Source organism: Bacillus rossius, chromosome 5, assembly GCF_032445375.1.
Source record: "Bacillus rossius redtenbacheri isolate Brsri chromosome 5, Brsri_v3, whole genome shotgun sequence".
In the NCBI taxonomy this organism is placed as follows: domain Eukaryota; kingdom Metazoa; phylum Arthropoda; class Insecta; order Phasmatodea; family Bacillidae; genus Bacillus; species Bacillus rossius.
The window spans coordinates 83,797,246-83,823,476 of record NC_086333.1 but is presented as its reverse complement, the minus strand read 5'-3'; the positions used below and the strand labels follow the sequence as shown (position 1 = coordinate 83,823,476).

General features: G+C 41.5%; 2 protein-coding genes across 3 annotated transcripts in view; one reads left to right on the top strand and one right to left on the bottom strand.

Moving 5' to 3' along the window:
* LOC134532329 (protein Wnt-11b-2-like) overlaps positions 1–7,672 on the bottom strand; it is a 94,240-nt gene extending 86,568 nt beyond the window's left edge. Inside the window, exons 1-2 of the mRNA XM_063368749.1 lie at positions 7,507–7,672; positions 1,731–1,921 (exon numbers count right to left, since the gene is read on the bottom strand). Of these exons, the coding sequence (XP_063224819.1) occupies positions 1,731–1,921; positions 7,507–7,672 (357 nt within the window). The remainder of the gene's footprint in view (positions 1–1,730; positions 1,922–7,506) is intronic.
* Positions 7,673–9,808: 2,136 nt separating this feature from the next.
* Positions 9,809–22,325, top strand: LOC134532161 (beta-galactoside alpha-2,6-sialyltransferase 2). Of its 2 annotated transcripts, none has more exons than XM_063368535.1 (5): positions 9,809–10,243; positions 11,793–12,109; positions 16,046–16,245; positions 17,656–17,830; positions 18,528–22,325. In XM_063368535.1, the coding sequence occupies exons 1-5, from the start codon at positions 9,966–9,968 to the stop codon at positions 18,767–18,769; spliced, it is 1,212 nt and encodes a 403-aa protein (XP_063224605.1). In that variant the 5' UTR covers positions 9,809–9,965; the 3' UTR covers positions 18,770–22,325. The 2 variants fall into 2 exon arrangements, with proteins under 2 accessions (XP_063224605.1, XP_063224604.1); XM_063368534.1 differs by having other exon boundaries at positions 17,601–17,830.
* The last annotated feature ends 3,906 nt before the right edge of the window (positions 22,326–26,231 follow it).

Below are 26,231 nucleotides of genomic sequence, written 5' to 3'. Positions count from 1 at the left end.
GTTTTTGGGTTGTACAAATAAGGAGAATTTAATTTATTGCAAAACTGAAACTTTTTAGGTTTAACTGCAATGCCACTGGCTACTTCATGATATGGTTTGAATTCTATCACAAAACCTCATTTCGTGTTTCTTCGCTGTCAAAATCGTAACAAATTTGAGAATTTTGAATTGCCAGGAATCATTCCATGTGATACCTAAATGCTTAGGCGTACATCTTCCAAGTTAATATATTTAAATTATTATTTTTATCGTGTTTAAACTATTAACAAGCACTTAATCTGTTGTTTCCGCTGTAACTATCTGATAGGCACCATTAGCTACTTCTCCACTGATGGATTATTCTTAGGCATCAGATGATTATTTTTATTTTGTTTTAGTGTTAATATTTTTATTGTTCTTTAATGAGATGAACTGAAGTTATAAATATGCGGGTGTAATGACAGTAACTAATTTTTTGGTACATCATTATTATTATGCTTTCTTCGGAAGCGTTTGACATATCACAAAGAAATAAAGACTTCGTTAAACCTCGGGCTGGTTTTCAAACATGTTTCTAATTCCAAGTAAGTAGCATCAGCAGTTTTGAGTTAAATAATTTGTTACAGAAAAAATTTTAAAATCATATTTTTATTAAATATCTAATTTGTTCACTAGAAAAATATTTAATATCCAGCAATTTTAAAACCACAACCAGATATTTTTTATTATATTTACTTTTTTAAAGGGACATTTACGTCGAGGAATATTATACAGCTTGTAGATACTTACTTATTATCTTATAAGAGACAATAATTTTTAACAGTATTTTGAAATGCTTTTTAATAACTTCCAGCTAACGATTAGTTATATATATATATATGTATATAGTAAAATACCTAGTAATTTATCGTGAACAAAACATAAGTTAAAATTCTATCCCTATAAAATTTTCTCGAACTTTCAGTTTCCAACCGATATTAATTAAACTGGTCAGTAAATGTTCTCTATAGTCCCTTACGATTTAAAAACGCTAAGTGAATAGGATTCACTCTTTTCATAAAATTCTTACGTGATAAATCATACGTAATAATTGTAGCAATAAATTTTATCATTAAACAACCATTAAAAATATTATTTTAATTTTTTAAAAAATAATGAATTGTAGGCCTGTATCACAGCAGGAATTAAGATAGTTGTCAGATATTAGTCTGTAAATGTTTCGTCACAATAGTTCGTGAACTGTTAGGTACATTCAAACAAACAAGGAACATTGCCATGTTGAGGAGAATTCAAAGATGATAAACACATTTTCCATCACAGTTCAACTTAATGCAAATACATGTGCCTATTGAAGTGATAGTGTTTTATAGTTAAATAGTTTGGACAGAAGGTGTATGGTTACTTCTAGGTTGAACTAATGAGTACAGTAGATATGTTTTGAAAACAGGCCACAACGTAGAGACCTGAAAAATTCGCGGGTTCATTTCGTGTTATGCTAAAATTCAAATAATTATACCTTAGTGCTGCTTCTGTCATTGGTTCACTGTTAATCTGGAGGACTGAGGGCCAATTAGAGACCCTCACTCATAGAAGTGTCGAATCACAGACACTCAGTCGAGACGACTCACAAGTCAACAGCCAATGAACAGTTGGCATTTGCCCGAGTGTGTAGAGGATATTGGAGTCTATCCTGGAGGTCGTTGAACCCGCGAATTTCCCCGGTGTCTAGCCGCAAGAGAGGCGGAAGGTACCTGCACGCAGCCTCCAGAGTTGCCGCTGAGGCCCGCACACTCCAGCAATCCGCGCCAACTGAGGTGCGCAGACTTGTGTCTGGCCGCTGAGCGGGGCGGGGGGAGGCCCGGCCAACCAGCGGCGAGCCTGCCCGCGGCCACGCCCCTCTGGGGGCTGGCCACGCCCCCGGCCTCCCCGCGCTCACACTCAGCTGGACGAAAAGCCTTCTTTTCACAGACGAGAGAGCCCAACTCCCGATCGTGCATCTTCGGTTTTTTTTTTAGACGTGACAACGTCTAATAAATCGATGAACGCCGGCTGCACGCACGAAAAAGTGTCCCGTAACGCACATTGCCCCACTACGATGTGTCCCGTTACGCTCATTGTATGCTTGCGCCGCATCTCTCTTCCACTCGATTGGAACAACCATCGATTTAACTTTCAATCATGTTTTCGTATTTGAATTATTAATGTTATGTTATTTGCCGATCGACCACCGATTTTCAGCACAATCGGTGCGGTTATTTTTAAGTAATGTTGAATTTTAAAATACGTTTTTGTACGAACAATGGTGTTTTACAGTTACACATAATAATTCAAATTACACCCGGGATCTTTTGCACAATGTTTTAAAAAATATTGTAACCCATTATAAATAATTTTGGTGTATTTGGGATGCGTATTTGTTATAAAATCGTATTATAAAAACGAAATAATATTATTCCCCTACGGTGCTGCCATCTACGGTGACGGACGCGAACCTAACGATTTGCGCTATCTAGCCGCTTCCGCGGCAACCAGGCACTCGTTAATACATATTTTCCTTTGTTTATCGCGAGGGGCGTTATTATTAATGAATTATAAATAAAATTTCGTGCCCGGGGCCACAATTGCATATCATTTTGAGCACTGGAAGACATAAAAACGTAAAATATTCTCGACGAATTTTAATCTCGGCCCCAGCGCACCACGAGCGTCTGGGTTGGAGATTAAAGCCGAAATTCCTTTTTAAACTTACTAATACTTTTTTTATTAACTGCAAGGACATTTTTATTAAATTCTACGTTTAATTTCACGACGAACAAACTTCGTCGTTAAATGTGTAATTGCGAAAAAGCGTAAAACATTCTCGACGATCTTGAAGTTAAATAGCAAACATGTATAAAAGTTATAGTTAAAAAAATCTCTTCGTTAAAGTAATAAACATATTTGAATTAATGAGTGCAAATAAAAGTAAATTCATAAATTAAATTGTAGATTTCATTTCACTCCTTCTTTGTATCTCTACAAAATAGTGATAATTCAATAAAAATGATTCAATTTTATTCATAAAAGTATGCATTCATTTCATCATGTTTTGTTATGACGTTGTCACGTTAAACTATCGTCCGTAAATCGACTTTACAGACAACCAATTTTTTTTGTTCATTGTAACTCATGATAACTGATAGTCAATTAGGTTAGGTTAGCTACATTATAAATACTTTAAAACATTGTGGATGGTTGATTTGGTTAGGATAGCTACATTAAAGATACAGTGTAATCATGTAAACGGTTTCCTAGCCCTGGATAGCTACATATTAAAAAGTTGTTTGCTAAGCAACCATAAAATGATTTTACAGTATTTTTAATGTAGCTGTACTTACCTAATATAACCAACCATCCACAATGTTTTAAAGTATTTATAATGTAGCTAACCTATCCTAATAGACCACAAAAATTTAATGCCACGCCGGTTTATACAATGAGAAAGAACGGAAAAAAAAAAGCGAGCATGAACTTCGGGGAACTTCGGGTGTGGCTCTCTCGTCTGTGAAATGTTAGCTTCCCCATCTGGACAACTATCTGCCCGTGTGTGAAACCGTCCAGTTCGGGCGCCATGACAGCTGGCGCATCGAAGTGGGTTTTTTTTTTTTCACGGAGAATGTTTTTATGTCATTCATTTTCTGTAACTCGCCGCTAGGCGGCGCTGCAGCGAATCAACTTCCAAACCGTTCAACCGGTCGCCGTGAAGACTGGTATACATAGGTATTTGAACACGGACCATTCGAAAAGCTTTATAGATTATATGTTACATGCAAACCATCCATCTGAGATACCTATGACTGTAGAGGTAAATAAATAAACACCGGCAGGACAACGTCTGTCGGGTTCTGCTAGTTGCATAGGCTATAGGTAACAGAGCAAGTAGGTACTGAAGATGGAGCACTTACACTGGCTGGTGTTTCACAGACCAACAGCCAAGCTGGTCGCTGTCGTAACACTATTTCTTCGAAATAGTTTTGGGGTAACAACACATCAGGAAAATTTTTGAAAAATAATGGTGTTATCACAATTACTTCAATTAATCACTTTACGCGTGCTACATGTTTTGCAGCGGCTGTATAGCTTCCTTTGATTAAACATTATCCTATCGCGCAGTGCTCCGCCTTTTATATTTCTTGCAATAAAAATATAATATTTTTTAGCTCCAACTTCAAACCTCGGCAAGAATTACCTGCAGCCGAAGCAGCCAGTTCAGGTCTGAAGTTCTGACTCATTTTGTATTCACGGCGTGTATCACTTTTTTGTAGGTACCTTCTATAGAAACAAATTAGTTAAACGACTATTGTGATTAGTCCAAGGTAGGTAGGCTACTGTTCAATAATATATGCGGAGCAAGTAGTTCACCCACGGAATAGATGTCTACACGCTACATGTGCGAGCAGCTAGAAGAAATGTAAGTTCTCGAAGAAATAATGTAAACTGTATTTGTTTGAACAACAGGAGTTGCAAGTAAGCGCCGCATATTAATACTCTGCAGTATTTTTCTTTGCACTGTCAATATAAGTCGAAATAGAAAGACGAAGAAAAAAAAAGGGGGGGGGGGGGGGACGTATTCTTTCAGCACTCGCCAGAGATGTGCAGACATGTAACCTCGGTAACGAGCTAATTCCTGTGTTCTCGTGTTGCAAATACACTTATTATACGAAAATCGGACATGAAATTTAACGTAGAATTCTTTAAAATAATGCCCAGCGTGATAAATGTAAGGAAATAGTGTTTTCAACTACATTTCTTGAATACCAAAGTTCTGCTTTGGAACTGCTTTTCGAAATGAAATTTTATTAATAAACTGCCCACCTTGTTGAAATTGACCAAACAGTCAATACTATAAGGTTTCATTTTGTCTTTGTGAGGTTTGGTTAGCGCCATCCCCACAGATGGCAGCACCGTGGTTACGTATTTCCGTTCCATGCGACTTCCACTCGATTCACGGAATCACTCCTACCAACTGCCGTATACCGAGCGCTAAAATGTTACACATTAAAATCGGGGATTTGGGGGAATACATCGGTTATGTTCTACATTAAGGAACTAACACAGCATTTCCATGACATGATATCAGAAAACGACACAAGAAAATAAGGATGTCTGATTGGAATTCGAACACGAGGTCTCTGGATTGCGAGCAAGTCTCTTACCACTATGACCCCGCGCTATATCGCTATATTACAACCTAGCAGGTAAATAATTAGAGTTGATAAATGTAACCACTGAGCCACCGAGGCTGACCGCAAGCCACGCCCCCTGCGATTTTGCAGAGGCGTGAAGTGGTAAGTAGAGGAAGGGGTGGCAAGTGGTCACAGTGGTCCCGCGAGACAGTGCTAGCCGAACAACAGGAGTACCACGCTTCGCATGTAACAACACTGTACCTGTGACATGTCCCCTAGACAAGAATTATCATTGCCTGCGTTTTTGAGGTTATACTTCTTTAGGCACGTGCCCTCGCCGTGTTGTGTCCAGTGTACCACTGAACTAGACTTCAATGTACCAGTATACTGGATTCCAATGTATCACTGTCTAGTGTACTATTGTACCAGTGTTCAATGTACCAGTGTACAGTGTAAAAGTGTGCCAGTGTGCCAGTGTAAACAATTGCATCCATATTCAATTTATGGTACCAAAATTATGGAGTGAATATGGATCTATGGCATTCTTGAAATATGTGTAAATGTGCTTTAATTAAAACAAGTTGTCAGAGAGTCAATTGTTTTGGGTTGGTTTATATATATATGTTTGTATGTGTGTGTCTTCTTGCAGCTGGGGTATCTTGCCTAAGTCCCCAGGACGTAACACATAGCTCCCTTTAAGGCTATTGGTGTTTATTGCATTTTGCTCCAACCACCACACGATAACACCACAGATGAGATCAGAGCGGAACGTTTCAGGAACCCTTCTGGCCTCGTTTCGCTTTGAAGCATCGCCCCTGCCCGCCATTTTGGATCCTAGGCTTCTGTTGATGAAGTTGTGCGCACTACCCACTTTGTGGAGTCAGCTAAGTAACTTTCCAGACAAACATCTGAGACGCTGAGTTCTGTTTATTACTTAAAAACTGCTCAAACAAATATCAATGGTATTGTATTAATCAAGTAAACAGTATATTTATTAAATAAAAAACAAAAACAATCTTCTTTATAAAAATATTGACCATTTTATTGCAAAGCTTGAGTGTGCACAGTGGTTTACATTCGTCCATCCAGAGCGTAAACAAACTACCAAGCGCGCCGACTCTTGCAAACCATATACAGTTGTCCCGTGTGGAAAACATGGCGTTTCCAAGTTGTGCTTGTACTGTGCCTTGTTGATACTCACAGAGCATGCAAGTCTGATGGGAAACTGCACTTTGTTGAAATCATTGGGTTTTAATGGAATGCGAGCATTAACAAAGTAATAGATATTTCCAGGATATGAAGAAAACTTCAACGATGCAACAACTATTGCTAGGAGATGAAGAAATCATCAAAAATACAATAACTATACTATGAAAAAACCATCATTAATGCAACAACCATTGCTAGGAGATGAAGAATCCATCCACAATGCAATAGTCGTTGCCAGTAGATAAATAATCTAATGCAATAACCGTTACCAGGAGATGAATGAGAAAGAATAAATAATGCAATACTAAAATTCCACGAAGAAGTACCACAATGTTCTTTTAAGGGGAGGGAAAGTTCAACGGGGTTGTTTCTCCGAAATCTCATGTCGACAGTGACCTTCCTCTTGTTTCGAAGGTCAAATGTGCAAAAAATTTTAAAGATCGGAGTGCAACTGTAGCTTTGCATATAAAACTAACGAACAGAAACTTTAAATTATTTCCTAATATATTATAAATATAATAAATAAATGCATATTTGAATAAAAATTACTTTAAAAAAATAAATATATATTTGTATGGAAACTCCTGTACAGAGACATACATTCTTTATTACGTCAGGTAACATATCTTACCTCATTAGGTACCTTACAAACGCGTTGTGACGACAAACTGCAGGCCATCACTGCGACATGCACGTAAGGGTGATACGGCATTTGACACGCGCGCACATGTCGCTTCTAGCGCCCTCGCTCTCACACTTCGCGCCGTATGTCCGTCTATACGAGGCCTGCTTCAGTTTTCTCCCGCCGGTCGCCATCGCAGCCGTCACGAGCCGAGTGTCTGCAGGCGTGCCTCAGGCAAGGAGAAACCGTTAAAACGGTGGCCATTTTATAAGTATGAGTCTCGGTTAATCGTTTTCGAATGCACGTTTTCGCCAATCAACCAACTTAGCAGTCCAAGATATCAACCACATAACGTTTTATGAGACTTTACGCCTAGGAACCACATATCTGAACCATTGTCAGTGATGCATCCCAAGGTTGAGTGGATTATACCCACTGTGTGCCCACTGCCGCATACCCGCACAGCCTTCACGACGTGCGGGTTGCAGCGTGCGGGCTTGCAAGGGGCTGATAACGGGTCACCTACCTTACAGGCGCGGTGTGTCGGTCCAGTCTCCCTGGGGTCGGAGTGCAGCCACGACCAGCCATCCATGCCCAGGCAAGCAAGCTGGCAACACTGTCTTCTCCTCCACACCCTCCTGACCTTGCAGCGGGCAGAGGTGTCACACTGGGCCGCAGCACCGCAGACCAGCACCATGGTGTTAGCGCAGACGTGTGGTCTGCGCGCAAGGAATAATAATAACATGTTTTCAACATGATGATTAACACGCGAGGTACCTATTGTAGGTACTTTTCTAAATGTTACTTTTTTCAAATATTCTTTATTCTGATACAATTATTTCTCTAGTCACTGGTTATGATTTCGCAAAAATGATCACTTCAAGAACAGCAACAACAGAAGAGAGTGGAAGGCTACGCTCAGAAATACACAGATATTGTAAACATAAATACATTGCATCATGCGTGGATTATGTGGCTTCAACGCGAAGAGTATCGCCCTAGAACAGCAGTTTGAGAAATTGAACGACACGTATATAGGTACAGTACATAGTGTTCTAAGGGAACAAGGTGTCTAAAAAGCTGAGCGCTGTATATAATATAATGCAATTTAAACAAGGCAGATTTCAAGTCAAAAAAGAACATCTTAATACATAATCTTCGTGAAGCAGGTTTTTTTCTTCAGCAAGAAAGCTTTCTTGACAAGTGCATGACAGTGTAGAACAGCATCTATGAGCTACGAAATGTTTAAGTAATGACTGTATGTCATCAGGCGAGGAATAAATTTATAAGGCAATGTTTCTAAGTAAGATACCGGATGGTTAAATCTGATAACACCACTCAACAAACAATCCAAGGGCTTGAAAAGACAGCACGGCTTGAATTATTGCGAGAAAGAAGTACAGCCTTCCTGCAAAAATTGGAAGTAATTAATCAAGTAGTAAATGCCATTTGATTAACAGTGGAGGGCCTATAGCACCAGGTAGTGATTCAACGGACAGTGACCTCGAACAAAAACCGCGACGTTGCCACATCTCAGCGCTCCGACCTCGCACGGCGCCGCCAGAGCAGGATGACGTCACACCCGCGGCTGCTGACGACGAGCCATGACGTCACGAGACCTCGAATAACGTGGCGGCTGCATGGCGTCGAGAGTTCTCCCCAAGAGCTGCAATGTGCATTTGTTTATACATAATATTGAATTTTAATAAATTGCTCTTTTTAACTTTCATCTTTATATAACGAATGTAAAGTTTCTTAGGTTATATTTTATATATTTATTTCTCAGTTATTATACATTTACAAATGTTTACAATCGTCAAAATGCCGTATGTAATTTGAAGTGACTAGATGCACTCACATACAAGCTTGCTTTCGTGAGTGCTAAATTTCCTGGTTAATTAAGTGAATACGTTCTGGGGGGAGGGGGGGAGACTCCATGCTCCATGCTCCATGCACATGTCACCGCCTCTCACCATATCTGGAACTGCGGTGTAGACGGACGTTTAGCTGTCATTCCCCGGCAGGTCTCAAATTCATGTGAGTCAGTATCAAGCGGTTTTGTTATAAGTAAAATCTTAAACATCTTGTGCCCTCATTGTTGCATGCAGTAGTGCATTGGCAACCCTGGGCCCTGGGCTGGAACAATGGAATAGCATGTAATATAGTGTTGGCCAGTATACCGGTATTTGCCACTGAGAATAAATATCATTGTTATTTTAAGGATAATAGTGGCGGTGTGTTTCGAGCATAATAAGTATGGGAAACCAAGGCAGGCTGTTGCCCCCAAATAATTGGAAAAATTAACTCCTTAAAACAAAGTTTTTAAGCCAACCAGAAACATAAAATTTCGATAATGGGTTATGTCGAATTGTTTTAAGACAATTGTAGGTTCTATCCTAGTAAACTATATTTTGGTTAGTTCCATAAATATAATTTCCAGTGAAATCGCGTCATAATATGAGAAAATAATATCTTTTTACGTGAATATTTAAGAATTAATTATCGAGAAAAAAAATTAACTGTTAATTGGATTGAAAGCAGTCAGCACTGACACCGCTCATGCATTATTGCATTAGGTTCATTGCTATATTATTGCGAGATAATACATTAAATTTATTAACGTTACAATAATATCTGGCACAACAAAACTCGTTTGAAATGTATTGCGAGAGTAATAGAGGGTAATAAAGTTTATGGCATGTTATTCAATTAAAGCATCGGAATACTGGCTAAACACTAGCCCTATGCAGTGCTAGTCAACAGTAATGGAACGTATCCTACGTCGTCTCTCTATAGAATCTAGATACGCTGCGCTCTATTGAGCAAACCGCGTACTACGTTCGTAAACAGCGCTATTGATTTGAAGTTCGCAATGCGTGGTCCTGCCAGCAGTCAACAGTGTGCGCACGCGAGTTGAGAAATCTCGCTCTAGCGCGAGGAAGCCGTGTTCGTAGACAATGTGAGCCAGGCTGTGAGTGAGTGAGTGAAGCATGAGGGCCGTGGCGGTGTCGGTGTGGATCTTCATGAACCTGGTGCTGGTGGGTATGTGCGGCTACGCTTACCTGCTGTGGTCGCAGTACTGGCAGTACGTGGAGCGCCAGCACGCGCAGGCGGCGGTCACCAGCGCCTCGCGCGGCGGGCTGGTGTACTACTACCACGGCGCGCTGTCAGCCACTGCGCCCGCCCGCTACACTCGCAGCCAGCCGCGCTTCCCCAGACCTCGCCACCAGGAGGGGGCGGTGCGGCCCTCGCTGCTGGCCGCGCACAGGTTGTTTATACGGGTGCACTAGAGCAAGTCGGGTAGAGTAAACAGAATAGCAGTTAGGACAAGTAATAGGATATGTTATAAGGGTAAAATTCATAGCAACTAAGGTAAGTAACATGATCGATTATACAGGTGGAGTAAACAGGATAACAGGTAGGACAAGTTACAGGATCGATTTTATGTGTAGAGTAAACGAGATAGTAACTAGGGCAAGTAACAGGATCGATTGTACAGGTAGAGTTAACGAGATATAAACTATGGCAAGTAACAGGTTCTATTATAAGGGTAGAGTAAATGGTACAGACATAAGGGCAAGTAAGAGGATCGATTATAAGGGTTGATTAAACAGGATAATGACTGGAGTATAATTTAATATCGATTATATTGGTAGAGCAAACAGGACAACAACTTGAGCAAGTACAGGATCAATTATAAAGATAAAAATAGGATAGCAACTAGGGTAAGTAACAGGAATGATTTTGCGAGTAGAGTAAATGCGATAGTAACTAAACAAAGTAACAGAATCTATTATAAGTGTAGAGTAATTGGATAGCAAATAAAATAATTAACAGTATCGTTTATATGCGTAGAATAAACAGGATAGCAGTTGGGGCAAGTAACAGAATCGTTTATATGCGTAGAAAAAAAAACAGGATAGTAGTTGGGGCAAATAAGAGGATCGATTATACGGATAGATGAAACAGGATACAAAATAGGGCGAGTAAAAGGATCGATTACAAGGGTAAAATAATCGAGATAGCAATGAGGGTCAGTAATAGGATATCGATTATAACGGTAAAATAAATTGTATAACAACTGGGGCAAGTAATAGGATTATATGGGTAAATGAGATAGAAACAAAGACAAGTAACAGAATGGATAATAAGGGTCGAGCTAATGGGATATAATGTGGCCAAGTACCACGATCGATTATACAGGTCGAATATACAATATTTCAACCAGGGGCAGTAATGTTAACCCTTTTACTTTAACCATGTTACCGATTCCTGTTACTTGCCGTAGTTCATATCCCATTTACTCTACCAGCGTAAGTGCTCCTTCACTACTATACCCTCTGTTTAAGGTAAGGTGAGGTGCTGCAGAGAATTTGGAAACCTCGTTAGCTCTTATTAAGTTCCTATAAAATCAACAAAATAAGTATTGAATTACAAAATTAATTAGCATCGCTCTACTCGTCTATGTACTTGGTTAATGACGTCACAATTTTCAGCTGTCAAAAGTCTTAATGCTTACTGAAGCACCTGTAAAAAATATCTCACCTTATCGCTACCAATATTTGTATTTTACGAAATGAGAAAGCATGATTCACAGCACTCATTAAATGGGATTGACAGTTTAAAATTCTGATACTGCATTCGTTATTTTGGTTTTATTGAAATCACTCAATGCTAATGCTGGGATAGTTCCTTGCCATAAACCACAGCCTTATTAGTTTTCAGAAACATATGTTACAAATTAAAGTTGCTAGGTTCCTACCAAGGTCGTATAGTCTACATTTTGTTTACAATAAAAGGTACGCACCACTGTGCAGATCCCAGCTAGTGGTGCAGCTGCGTCGTGTGCTACTGGAGGAGAGCAGCGCCTTCCGCAATGGCGGGGCCAACCCGTACGGCGTACGCTACGTGGGCCCGCGCAGCTCACATGTGGGGCACAGCCCCCGGGAGCTGGTGTGCGAGCTGCTGGACACGGCACGCCCCAGAGTGCTGTCCCGCACGGACCAGCCCTTTGTGCGACTGGGGCTGGCGCACCTTCTGCCCGCCCAGCCGCTGCTGCGTGAGCGCTACAACTCCTGTGCCATTGTCACCAACGCCGGCTCCCTGCACCGCTCTGGGCTGGGTGAGTTCATAGGTGAGTGCCATAGGTGCGCAGATGCTACAACTCCTGTGCCATTGTCACCAACGCCGGCTCCCTGCACCGCTCTGGGCTGGGTGAGTTCATAGGTGAGTGCCATGAGTGCGCAGATGCTACCACTCCTGTGCCATTGTCACCAACGCCGGCTCCCTGCACCGCTCTGGGCTGGGTGAGTTCATAGGTGAGTGCCATGAGTGCGCAGATGCTACAACTCCTGTGCCATTGTCACCAACACCGGCTCCCTGCACCGCTCTGGGCTGGGTGAGTTCATAGGTGAGTGCCATGAGTGCGCAGATGCTACAACTCCTGTGCCATTGTCACCAACGCCGGCTCCCTGCACCGCTCTGGGCTGGGTGAGTTCATAGGTGAGTGCCATAGGTGCGCAGATGCTACCACTCCTGTGCCATTGTCACCAACGCCGGCTCCCTGCACCGCTCTTGGCTGGGTGAGTTCATAGGTGAGTGCCATAGGTGCACAGATGCTGCAACTCCTGTGCCATTGTCACCAACGCCGGCTCCCTGCACCGCTCTGGGCTGGGTGAGTTCATAGGTGAGTGCCATAGGTGCGCAGATGCTACAACTCCTGTGCCATTGTCACCAACGCCGGCTCCCTGCACCGCTCTGGGCTGGGTGAGTTCATAGGTGAGTGCCATAGGTGCACAGATGCTACAACTCCTGTGCCATTGTCACCAACGCTGGCTCCCTGCACCGCCCTGGGCTGGGTGAGTTCATAGGTGAGTGCAATGAGTGCGCAGATGCTACCACTCCTGTGCCATTGTCACCAACGCCGGCTCCCTGCACCGCCCTGGGCTGGGTGAGTTCATAGGTGAGTGCCATGAGTGCGCAGATGCTACAACTCCTGTGCCATTGTCACCAACACCGGCTCCCTGCACCGCTCTGGGCTGGGTGAGTTCATAGGTGAGTGCCATGAGTGCGCAGATGCTACCACTCCTGTGCCATTGTCACCAACGCCGGCTCCCTGCACCGCTCTGGGCTGGGTGAGTTCATAGGTGAGTGCCATGAGTGCGCAGATGCTACAACTCCTGTGACATTGTCACCAACGCCGGCTCCCTGCACCGCTCTGGGCTGGGTGAGTTCATAGGTGAGTGCCATGAGTGCGCAGATGCTACCACTCCTGTGCCATTGTCACCAACGCCGGCTCCCTGCACCGCTCTGGGCTGGGTGAGTTCATAGGTGAGTGCCATGAGTGCGCAGATGCTACCACTCCTGTGCCATTGTCACCAACGCCGGCTCCCTGCACCGCCCTGGGCTGGGTGAGTTCATAGGTGAGTGCCATGAGTGCGCAGATGCTACCACTCCTGTGCCATTGTCACCAACACCGGCTCCCTGCACCGCTCTGGGCTGGGTGAGATCATAGGTGAGTGCCATAGGTGCACAGACAGAGCAGGTCCTAAGGTCCTGCTAGGTCGCTTGATAAGTCACATATATTTGAAAACGTCACAAAATCCTAAAACAGTTGAGAAATCTTATAATTTTTAAAAATTATTTGACTAATATATGTTTTAGGCTATATAACTAAAACTTGTGAATTACATATATTTATATTTTGCATCGGTTGAACTCTTGAACAATATGGTTGAATAAAGAGTAGAATTTTGCATGTGTTACATTTAAAAAATAACCCTGTAAAATGTACCTGATATTTTGGCAAGAATTTGTGTAAGAGTGTAAATCAATCTTGCTTCTTTTGAGTTTGTCTGCAGTCCCTTTTCCACACACCTTGCATTTTATTGAATCCATCCATAAGTTAGTTAATTCATAGGGATTCTTTGATAAAAAATTTAGATGAATATAAATAATAATTGCAAAACATAGTCAAGTATCAGGCTTCTTGCCTGGATATCCATTTAAACGATAGCATTCAATGTCGAGTTATAAACAAACGGGGAACTGTGTATAGCCAGCGCAGACAAGTAACATATCATTTGTGTATAAAAAATAGGACAATATGCATTCAGATTGTTTCACACCTATTGTAGTGAGACTGTGTGGCAACATGCTTAGCAGCAGACTGTCCTTAGGGTTGAAGATGGGGACAGGGCATAACAAAGTGAATCAAACTCCCTTCATTCACTTCGGAACAATTTCACATTTATACAGGTGTCACTGTCGCAGTACACTCTCTCTCTGGTTAATTCAAAACATGTACCGATGACAGACGCAAAGGGAATTCCATTTTGATCGGAACAATCCTGAAGTGGGTACTCCGTGGTTTCTCGAAATCACTCCATGCAAATATGAGGATGGTTCCATGCAATGTGCCACGACAATGCTCCCGAATTTAATGGATTGCGACATTGAGCGCCACCCTCTCTAATATCCTCGTCAACAAGACAACCCAGGACTACATACAGTTAGTTCCTGGAGTTTCGATCATGCACTCTCTCCGTGCCGTCTTTCTTTCCTCGGAATCCATTCAAATCTTCAAACTAGTGTTAAACTAATGTGACTCCCATTATTTACTTTATGAGCTGCAAGTTTGTGACAGTATCGTAAAAATAAACATAAAATTTGAGAATATCATGGCGCTCCTGTTCTCCATCGTACCCTCGGAAAGGTCCAGAGTCCTCCCATGCTCTTGCGGCAGTGCCGGAGCAGTCCATCGCACTGCGGGCTTGCTTCCAGCGCTGACCAGTCTGTCCTGCCCTGGGACCGACCGTACCAGGGACAACAGCTTCGCCGTCAGAGGCATGCGAGTTCTTCGCTGCTGCTGCCACCTTACATTATTAACTTGTGCATCATCGTAGTTTCCTTCCATCTTTGCCATTTTGTGTGATGACTTAGCCAGCAGTACGTCAGCAAACGAAACACCTCCGTAGCGTAGTCGGATGCACACCGACTTACGATGCGAGGGATCCTGGGTTCGAGTCCCGGGTAAGGCATGGGTGTGACATTTACATGCTGATATTTGATTACCTACGAATTGAAATTGATGATTGCACTGAAACAAATTGAACCATTGGCCTTTTGGCGTCAAGCTGTAGGCCACATATAATGTAAAAAAAAAAGTCAGCAAACGAAAGGCAGTTACGCTTGTAAACTACCCTGCCATGTCTTTTGGAAATATAATGTGCTGGTGGCAAAAGTTTTTGACTTGTTCTGGAAGAGCTCTAAGCTCTCGATGATGAACCTTTGCTACTGCGAGGTTAACATTGCCTGGCTGCAGAAGTAGCCCAGTAAAATTTTAAATAAGCTAAGAATGATTTCAATGCTTACATTGGTGCCCACTGAAATGGTAATTTTTTGTTAGATGTTTTACAAGTTCTCAAGACTAATACTCAGACATGTCAGTGCTAAGGATATGAAATGTGCAGAAAGTAGATGTTAAGGTGTATGTCTGCCTGGGGCACTAAATCACGTGCTGAATTCCTGAACTTGTTAATTCAGAAACTAGGATTATTAATGCTTTTGTTTCTTGTCAATATGTCAATATGTATATTTCAAAATAAACAACTCTCTTCTTTTTTTTTTTTTTTTAAAGTCAATTTTTAGACAATGAATTTTTAAAAACAGTACTGAAGGCTTGGTCTGACCTTTTGAGTTATCAAATTTTTGTTTCAAGTAATTATTTTGGTTTAGGGTAAGTTATACTTATGGATCACTAAATATGTACTGTATATAATGTTTGTTGCCATCTGCTTTCTTTGTTACACGCCGGGCAAGTACCTATTCACTTGCCGCTTGCCACTTGGTTTGCTTAACCGCATCATAGTTGCTCAACAGGAGTTTCATCTTCTGTATAGCCATAAAATAAAACAAATACAATCAAACTTATAATCACATTTTTTTTTTAGTTTGTGATCAGCAAACAACCGATAGTCCAACACAGCCCGAGGTGATAGGTACATGCTTTGTTGTTTGTTGGAGCGCAACGCTCAGTTGCACGGCGAAGACTGCGCGGTGGTTGTTGCAGACGCCCACGACCTGGTGGTGCGCTTCAACCACGCGCCCACTGCAGGGCACGAGCGCGACGTGGGGCGCAAGACGTCGCTGCGCGTCCTCAACTCGCAGGTGGTGTCCAGGCCTCAGTTCGACTTCTTGCGCTCGCCGCTGTACCGCGGCGTGCGACTGCTGGCCTGGGACCCCGCCAACTACACCTCCACCCTGGACCAGGTGCGACATGACATCCCCGTATCCCGGTATCCCCGCACAAACCGCTTCAAGCCATTGCATGCACTTTAAAAGCCTACAAATTATTCAGGGGTGTAGCCAGGGGGTGGTTGGTTTTAGGGGTCCCCCCCCCCCAGCACCAAATCATTAATTAATTTCTTATTCATCACTCAAACAAATTTCATATTAAAATTAATAAAATGTTTACCATTACAATATTTATATTTAAGTACCGAAAACTGCTAAAATAGCACTATTTTACACCTTAAAATCCAAATATTCCCGGGGGAGGACCCCCGGACCCACCACTTTAATACGGGGGGGGGGGGGGGGGGCCGCATGCTTCTTAACACCCCCCATACACAAATCCTGGCTACGCCACTGAAATTATAAAGTCGCTATTTTGTGTATTTTACATACATGGCTTGTTATAACAGGGGCCTATTCTCTTACATTCACAATTCACACACCAAATATTTACCAGATACTTTCTCAACAAAAAAAGAAAGCACATCTTTCAGAATTCCAGAATTTTGTTGCGTTGCAAAAAAAAATTGAAGCTGTGCGCATACACCATACTTCACAACAAATTTGGTTAGTAAGTTTCCATACATCTGGCAACACTGCATCATGCTCTCCCCACCTTCGCACAGTTACATTTGGGTGGCCCCGGGCTTCGAACCAGCCTGCCATCCTGACTGGTCATGCTGTGTCCAGACCGCGCCTGATACCCGGCGTGTGTCCATCTACATGATCTCCGTGTACTCGACTTAACACAGGATGTCCAAACATTCCTGGCGAATCTATATCAGGAAATTTGTCAGTACTTCATGATAAAATTTTCTAATATCTTTTTTATATTGTCTGATCATTTTTGTTAATAGTGTTGTAAGCAAAATTTAACTTTTTAAGAAATATGTCTACTCTTAGAAAACGGCTACTGGAAACTAAAGTTCCGAGACTTCCAGTACAGTTATTGTTTATATTGGGAGTTTTTTTGTGACACTCAAGGCCTGAAGACACTTATGAATTCAAAATAACTGCATACAACAAAATTCTACACTATCCACTCTCGAGCACATCTTCACCTATAAATAATAATATGAACTGATTTAAACACATGCTTTAAAATAATTGGTTGATTAGACTTGATATAATTATGTTTCGATAATGCAGTGGTGGTTGTGTGGTCAGATAACCTCCTTCCTCCTCAGGGTTAGGATCCTGGAGAGCCAAACGTGGATTTTCACTCTCAGGAAATGTAGCAGACGTTATCTTTGGCAGGCATTGTGGGGTTCTCTGGTCCTGCCGGCATTGGCCTGGATTAGACTAATAGAACTATCTGGCCGTGTAACCAGTACGCCCTGGCCGGAGCAGAGACGAGCGGCACGGCACGGCGCGGTGTGGTTGCAGTGGTACCGCAGCCCCGACTTCGACGTGTTCACGCCGTACTTCCGGCACCGTGCCCTCCACCCAGACGCCAACTTCCACCTGCTGGACCCGCGCTCCCTGTGGGCGCTCTGGGACTACATCCAGGCACACATCCCGGTGCGCGTGCGCAAGAACCCGCCCTCCTCGGGCTTCCTGGGTGAGCACGGCTCCAGCGCCGGTCACGTACCGTGTTGTTCACTTCTCGACCTTCTGAGGTTTCCCACCCTTTGTCGAGTCTGGCACTCCAATCTCTTGAACAATGTGACCTTCTGTGCCAAAGTAATGAAGAACCAGACTCAACAAATGATTTAAACTGGAAAATAAAGTGGGTGAACCTATATCGAGATAGGCATTTAAAGGGTTAATAATGTATATACTAAACCAACAATAAAATAAAAATTTCAGCTTCATGAAATACAGTTAAAATTAAAATCATTTTAGATGTTATCTTTCTTAATCGTACGGCATCTTACATTCATAGTTGCCTTAAATTTGAGTTGTCTTATATTCAAAGCAATGAAGCATTAGCGACTGTATTATAGTCACCGTTCCATAATACTCAAATTTGTTTCAAACTGAATGTCTCAATTCCAATTTATCTCATATTCAAGTAGATATAGTACATACTTACAAGGAGTACCTAACAGAAACGGAGATATGCCATCTTGAATTAAACAGGATGTAGGTGAAATTATTTTTATTTTTAAAAGGATTTTCTGAGACACTAAAGGAGTGAGTTTCTATAACATAATTACAGTTGCAGATGTTGTTCATAAAAATAAATTTATAATAATTGAATGTCAATAACTTCATCAGGGTCAGTGCCAGGAAGTGGTATGGGTGTGTGTGCGCAGGTCTGGCCCTGACACTGCCCCACTGCGGCCACGTGGACATGATGGAGTACGTGCCGTCGCTGCGTCTCACCCGGCGCTGCCACTACTGGGACTCCGCCGAGGACCCCGCCTGCACCTTCGGCGTGTGGCACCCTCTGGCCGCCGAGAAGCTGCTGGCGCTCGCCCTCAACTCGGCCGGCGACGCCAGCGTGTTCTCCCGGGGCTACCTGCGCATCCTGGGCCGCCCCGGCCTGCGCTGCTAGGCCCCTCCCCTCCGCGCAGCCGGCGATGCCAGCGTGTTCTTCCGGGGCTACCTGCGCATCCCGGGCCGCCCCAGCCTACACTGCTAGGCCCCTCCCCTCAACTCGGCCGGCGACGCCAGCGTGTTCTCCCGGGGCTACCTGCGCATCCCGGGCCGCCCCAGCCTGCGCTGCTAGGCCCCTCCCCTCCGCGCAGCCGGCGATGCCAGCGTGTTCTCCCGGGGCTACCTGCGCATCCCGGGCCGCCCCAGCCTACACTGCTAGGCCCCTCCCCTCAACTCGGCCGGCGACGCCAGCGTGTTCTCCCGGGGCTACCTGCGCATCCCGGGCCGCCCCAGCCTGCGCTGCTAGGCCCCTCCCCTCCGCGCGGCCACCGTCTGCATCGCCTTCGCTTGAAAGGCTAAGCTGTGTAACATTTCAAGACATTATCTCACACACACAGTCAAACCTCTCTGAAACGACCCCTCACAGTTCCCAGGAATAGGGCCTTAATAGAGGGGGGGGGGGGGGGGGGGGTCGTAATAGATGTTTTCCGAAATTTTCAGTTGATTTCAAACCCCTCCCCATCCTTTCCCAAACCGCTACTCGCTAAGAAACCAGCCGTACAATTGCAGGATGCTGTCACAATGCTAGATGGCTTTGCTTTAAACCCACTTCAACCTTCATTACAAGTCCGTCGCCCTACAGGCCATCTCTAAAGAAAATATGTCAAAAGACAGTTTATTTTTACTGGTTAGTTTTCATGTACGTTTTCTACAAGCCATAGTTAAATACACTATAACCCCGATGTCACTAACCCCGGATTTAACGAAGCAGTGATTTTACGAATACATTCTCGGGAACCGTCAAAAAATTGGACATTTTGACCAAAATGTGAAAATCAGAAAAAAATAAAAAAAATAAAAACGAAATGAAAGATCATTAAAATCTGTTAATTTTAACACACAGCATATTTTTGTGTCGGCTTTAATACTTCCAATAATGTTCATGTAAGAATTACAAACAAAATAATGGGAAATTTCCTTTAAAAATATGGCAGCGGTAGGTTCTGCAACGCGAGTGGGCGCACACGAAGCTCGCCCTGCTGGCTGGCGGCAGCGGCTTCGTGACGCATAAGCAGACCCCTCCCTCCCCTCTATAACATTCTTCAAGGCTAGCTCATCCCTCCCAGACACATATAAAATTTGGCTATAATGAATGGGGTACTAAAGCGGTGAGGGAGAGGTAAGATCGTTGTAAATATTTTCGGACCCCTTCCTCCTACCAAACACGCCCAAAAAAAAAAAAAGTATGTCAAAATATGTCACTTTTCACACCAAGTTCGAGTTCAGTCATCTCTGGCAAGGAATTTACAAGCTTTCAAAATTAAATATAAATGTATTTTAATAGCAAGGGTCCTATGAAAAGGAATATACCAAATAAAATCAAGCTGCTGTCACCAAACAAAGCATAAAACGGCCCAATGCGTGGTCGCTTCGTTTTTGCTCGCGCGAGAGGCGAGACGTGGAATGTTAGAAGAAAGATAAATGCGGGGGAGACAGACGGCAGCCAGTGTGTTTCCTGCGTGGGGAATAAGTGGCGTAGCCTTTTTTTTTTATGCTGGGTGAAGCGACCTTTTTTCTATCACCCCACGGGAAAAGATAATTGCTTGAGCTGTCAAAATAAACATCGCTGCGGCAGTTAAAACAAGTCGAGGCGGGCGTGCATCCAGTCGGTCGCTGTGTATATCTACTCGAAAAACATAACATCTCAATTCATAACAAGATTCCTTATAACCTACACGTATTACCGGATGTTTTCAGCCTGATCCATACAAGTTCTTTATCCACGTTTTAAATGAAAACAACTGGCGGGCCAGTGTTGTGCCCTGTTTAGCGGACACATAAAGCTTTTATCAATTTGCTGACAGTTTTAATATATTTTTACTCTTGTTAAAATGAAGCAGATAACGTGATTCGTGGAATGGGGGTTGTCAAGCGCTGACAGCGGTCGACAGGAAGTGGTATCTATTTTTTAGATATGCGGTGCCTACGGCAGTACAGCACTCCGCAAGAGAAACGCAGTAACACGCTACTCACCACAAGAAACTTATTTTCTGTCCGATTTTCTTTGGATTTTCGGCAATTTTTTCACGGTTCCTCGAAATCGGGTTGTAATAGAGAGGTGGTCGCAATAAATGGGGTCGCAACAAAAAGGTTTTACTGCATTTGTCAATAGTACAGTTCGCACTACATTTGTAATCAGATAACTCCTTCAGACTTAATGGAGCTAAGATCTTCAATCAAACCCTATTTAAATTCTCATTCTAGGGACAATACTTTTCGTGAAAAGTATTATCTTTAAACCAATCTCTAAGAAGAAACTTTATTTTAATTTTACCTAAGGTTCAGATTTTAGATTAGACAACTTTCACAAGCATGCAACGGTTTATTTACCATTTAGCTAACTGGAAAGTGACAATGCCATTAGACTGACGAAATGTGTTGCAGAATGTTGAGTTGATTTGGAAATTATTATTCGCTAATGATCTCAGTAAATCAAGACTTTCGATATAATCCCTTCCGAGAATCTGGCTGGAAAACCATCTGCTTTTTATTCACCAGCAATGTCTCCAAGTTGAACTGCTTCTCGGAGAGAGTTGGAATGACCGCGGGAGGCACGCACCAAGAGTCGTCAACACTAACTTTAAAAATTCTGTTTCCATGTCAGGCTGTCCAAAGATGAACTACCTCTCGTGGTCGGTTGCAGTGCAACTCGTCCCGAGTTCCGACCCCGGATACAGACGAGTCATCGGGACCAGCCGACGCTGGCATCCAGGGGTCGCCGTGTGAGCCCGTGCGCACGGCTGAGGCTTGTGAAGTGGGAGAGCACGGTCGCGCAGGCTCGAGGCGTGTGCTTGTTCCTTGAGAGGAGAAGAAGACGGGGCACCCCGGGAGCAACAGCGCTCGCCAGAGTTGCAGTCTTGGGACTGCTCAAGTATCAAATTACACAGCGTTATAAAGTTATCATTATAAAACGGCGCAGAACAGAACTGAACCGAACCGTTGAACAGCAGCCCCAAGTCCAGAAACACACCATGTTCAATGAAGTGCAGTTTAAGTTGCAAATGTAGCACGTAAAACTTTGAGATTTCAAACCGCATAAAATCTGCAGTATTTAAAAATACTTGCGTCAAGTTGCCCAATGCAGTTATGTGCTTAATTCACTACATTTGGGTTTGGGTTATTAATGAAAGCAATCACCTCCAAGTACAGGTGTTTGCAAAATGAGAAGAATTCACATAATTTGATAACAGTCTATTTTTTGAACCTCTTTCTTCAAAACTCAATGCAAAAAAATGCGAGTTCATATAAATTTTCCAAAATACAGTAATTAACAAATGTTTTTGATACTATTTTCTGCATATAGTTTATAAACTGAAAACAGTTTATAAAATACTCTTTAGTCTAAAAAAAAAATTGTTTGGATCGCATACCATTACTACGGAACCTCATTAAAAACCAGCTTAAAAAAAAATATTTATGTTTCAATTATTTATTTTCAGACCCCAAATTAAAAAAAAAAATTACATTCATAAAATTTTAGTAAAGAATGTTTTAATTGCTAAGTACAAATCTTTGGTTTTAATTTCAAATATTCTGTAATAAGATTTTAATCTACTTCTCACATTACCTGTCTCTATATTGGGAACCTCAGTATATATTCCTTCCTGAGTCAAGGTCTGAATTGTGTCCGACATGAGACAGTTTCACATCTACATAACAGTCAATTTTCATAGGAAGAGAATAATTTGTTATTGTAAACTTTACATTGAATTTCTTTATAACATTAGAGCAAAAACACAAACATTTGAGCCCCTAAATTTTGTTAAATAGTGTTTTAACTGTTTTTTTATTTTATTTTTTAAATAATGACACCAGTAAGCCAATAACTATTGCTAGCTTAGCCATTTCTTAATTGTTTCGTTGTTGAATTGTGTTGGAAACATGAAGTCCTATCTGTGCACAAATGCTCCAAAAAAATTTGAAGAACAAGAGATTTGGCAACTATTTTAAATATTTGATAATATAAGTTGAGGGCAAGTGGTGTTACTGACTTGTGGAACCAATTGTTTATACTGATTATCAGGAATGATGAAGCACTTTCAAAAATTTGTGTGTTAATCCTATAACCAGAACTTAAAAATTACAAAAAAAAAAAAATTTAAGAATGATTTCTCTCTTACTTCAATACTTTAAATCTTATCAAAATCTGAACTGAATGAAGCTCAAAATAGCATTTATTTTTCATACGTGGGCGTACAAGGAAAGCCTACTAAGTCCAGTTAGATAAAAAAATGAGATATTCATATGACAAAGTCCAGTTTAATGTGTTTCATGACAAGTATATTATATGACAAGTATATTATTATGTTAGATTAAACATTTTTCAGTACCGTATATATTTTACAATATTTTACAATCCCATAAGAATATAAAAATCAATTTTTCTCATAATTTCATTATATGGACTTAGTGTTTTCCTTGTACACCCACGTTATATTTCCCATGTGTAAGTGACTTGGGTAATATCACTCGGTGGCCTTAATTTTGCTCATATCAATTATTCGCTGGTAAGGCTATTTCGACCAATGGTAATGAATGCTTATTTGAATAGATGCAACCCTGAAGTGTTACATCTTCTAAGTATCATGAGATCTTCACAGGCTAAACACAGCCCAAGAAGAATCAAAGCAAATTCTAAGGAATTGGTTGATTCTATTTGGAACAATGTTAAGTGTAATACATTACACGTAAGTTACAAGCACCAGCTGCCATTGCATTGTCGTCAGAGATAAGTCCTTCAAACTTCATGGCACCAAGATCCTCAAACAAACCCAATTTAAATTATCATGCTAGGGATCAAATACTTTTCATGAAAAGCATTATTTTGAAAACAATCACCATGAAGTAACTTAATTCGTTTTCCCAGAAGATTTAGAAAAGACAAATTTCTCAAGTTTCTGTGCATGCGACAGTTCCTCATACATATTATGAATCTGGTTTATTTAGCATTTAGCTAACTGGAAAGTGACAATGCCATTAGACTGATGAAATGTGTTGCAGAATGTTGAGTTGATCTGGAAATTCTTAATTGCTAATGATCTCAGTAAACCAGTTTTTTTGATGTGATCCCCTGACAGGATGTTGTTATTCACCAGTACCGTCTCCAAGTTGAACTGTCCTCAGAGTGAGGTGGAATAACCGTGCCCATGTATCACTGCAACATTCCTGACAGTGACCACAAGTGACCTCTTGCACTGTGTTTATCGTTATCATTCCAGGACATCCTTTCAATTAGTTTACAAACATCACATGTAAAAGATTTGGAAAGGATGACTAAAAGAATTGATCACAGAGATAATAAACAAATAAATGTTTTCATAATTTATTATGAGTAAAAAAAATGCTTTTTCTAATACATTTCTTTAGCTTCAAAGACAACTATCCAACAGCAAGCACACTTCTGACAGCCCTCTAGCACATCTTGTAGACAAGAGCACTCAAAGTTACGTCAGTCAAACTAAATTGTTTAAGTCATCCAGACAATGTCAGCTCTATCAAAATGGGGCTTGACCTCAAAACTCACCTGAAAAAGGCAGACTTTTTATACAAGACTGTTATTAAAATATATAATCATATCCATTGATAAAATGTGTCTATGTACCTAACTATCTATGGCCTGTGTCCAGTAATAAGCTAAAATAAAGTTAAAATCGCAATATAGCATAAAAATTTTTTTAAACAGTAAATAGTGCTTTTACGGACAAATGCAATTGCTGGTTTATACTTTGCCACAGAGAAACCTCAAGAATGGACAACCAAGATAAACACACAAAGAACAAGTCAAATGCTTAGACAGCACAGACTGGAAGGAATTAAGTCAGAAAAATTTTACAGCACAGACAAACACATTGAGCTAATGACAATGATACATTTGTAACAAAAACAGTAAATTCAGACAAACAACCACCTTCGACAACAGACTAACCCAAAGATGACACTAAACAGAACTGGACAACACAGGAATGACCGCACACACAAACACAGTATCGCAACGGTGGGCACAGGGGGGAGGGCAAAGGGATGGATACACGCACCTCCCCCCTCCTTTCCAGGAAGTTATGAAAACTTTTGCAAAATATCAGCGAAGACAGTACGTTACTGTGTGAGAAGCAATGTCGAGTACGGCTGCTACAGTAGGCACATGTTAGCATCAATAGTAATGTGGTTTTTTTTTAATACATGTGTTTAAAATTTATTTATTTTCATTTTCACCCCCCCCCCCCCCTCCCTCCCTGAACGGACAGTATGCTAGCTACAACAAAATTTTTGCAAAGTTTATGCAACTGATATCAGTCTGTCTGAGCCTGATGACAGGAGCAGATGTCAGTTCCTGAAACTTCGCAACTGTTTCGCCGTTTAGTCGTAGGTCGCCTAGCCTACTGTGTTCGACTGTGCTGACACTGCTGCTGTTTAGATCATCGGTTCAGTATCATCATTAGGTTAAGTCTTTTGTTGCTGAGTTGTTCTAGATGGTTGTATGCCTGTATTTACTGTTCTTGTTACAGCTGTCTCGTTAGCCCAATGTGTTCTGTTCATCTGTGCTGTGACATTTTTATGACTAAATTCTTTCCACAGAATTCTCTGTGCTCGCTACACATTTAAAATCAGTTGATTTTGACTTGTGTGTTTATGTATTCATGTTGTTGTCCAGTCTTAGTTTTCTATAACACAGTATAAACCAGCAAAGGCCTAAGTCCATCAAGTTATTTTAAATTTATAAATATATTTATAATCATATATACATATATGTTTATATATGTATACATTATAAATGTATAATATATGTGTAAACATACAATTATTTTTCCTTTGGATTGTCTAGTAACAAGCATATAAATAAAAAATTTAACTACTTTGTGCATTTTTCAGAGAGTTGGCAAACAGACAATCATTTTAGGTAAAACAAGCTCCGAGCCTATATTCTATAACCAAACCTCAGTAAACAATATGCAGGAATTGTTCATTAAAGAGTATTAATCTGGTATTTGTAACTGTCTTTTAAGTGGATAACTACAATGCACACCTGAATATTTATCCCTGAAGCAGATAGAGTTTGACAATACTAGTGATTATATTTTTAAAACTCTCTAGTGTGATTAGTAAAATGCAATTAAACTTCGTTACCATAAAAAAAATTAATTCAACAGGATCCCTGGTGAAAATTAATTAATAACTAATATAGTATCCCGCCCCTAGAAGTAATGCCCTAAAGGTTCCAGGAAAATAGAACGCTACTCCTGCTCATGAAATGTGTGCGTGGACTGCAATTTCAACAACAACATTGCTCGCATTAAAACAAAATTTTACAGAATTAATTATATGGCCAAATACTTTCAAACAAGTGTTCAAATTACATTTGG

Excerpts from the sequence above, each read along its gene's own strand:
- LOC134532161 (XM_063368534.1), top strand. The coding sequence starts at position 9,966 with ATGAGGGCCGTGGCGGTGTCGGTGTGGATCTTCATGAACCTGGTGCTG. Across the intron at positions 12,110-16,045 it reads TGGGCTGGGTGAGTTCATAG|ACGCCCACGACCTGGTGGTG; the intron begins GTGAGTGCCATA and ends TGGTTGTTGCAG. Across the intron at positions 16,246-17,600 it reads ACACCTCCACCCTGGACCAG|TACGCCCTGGCCGGAGCAGA; the intron begins GTGCGACATGAC and ends CCGTGTAACCAG.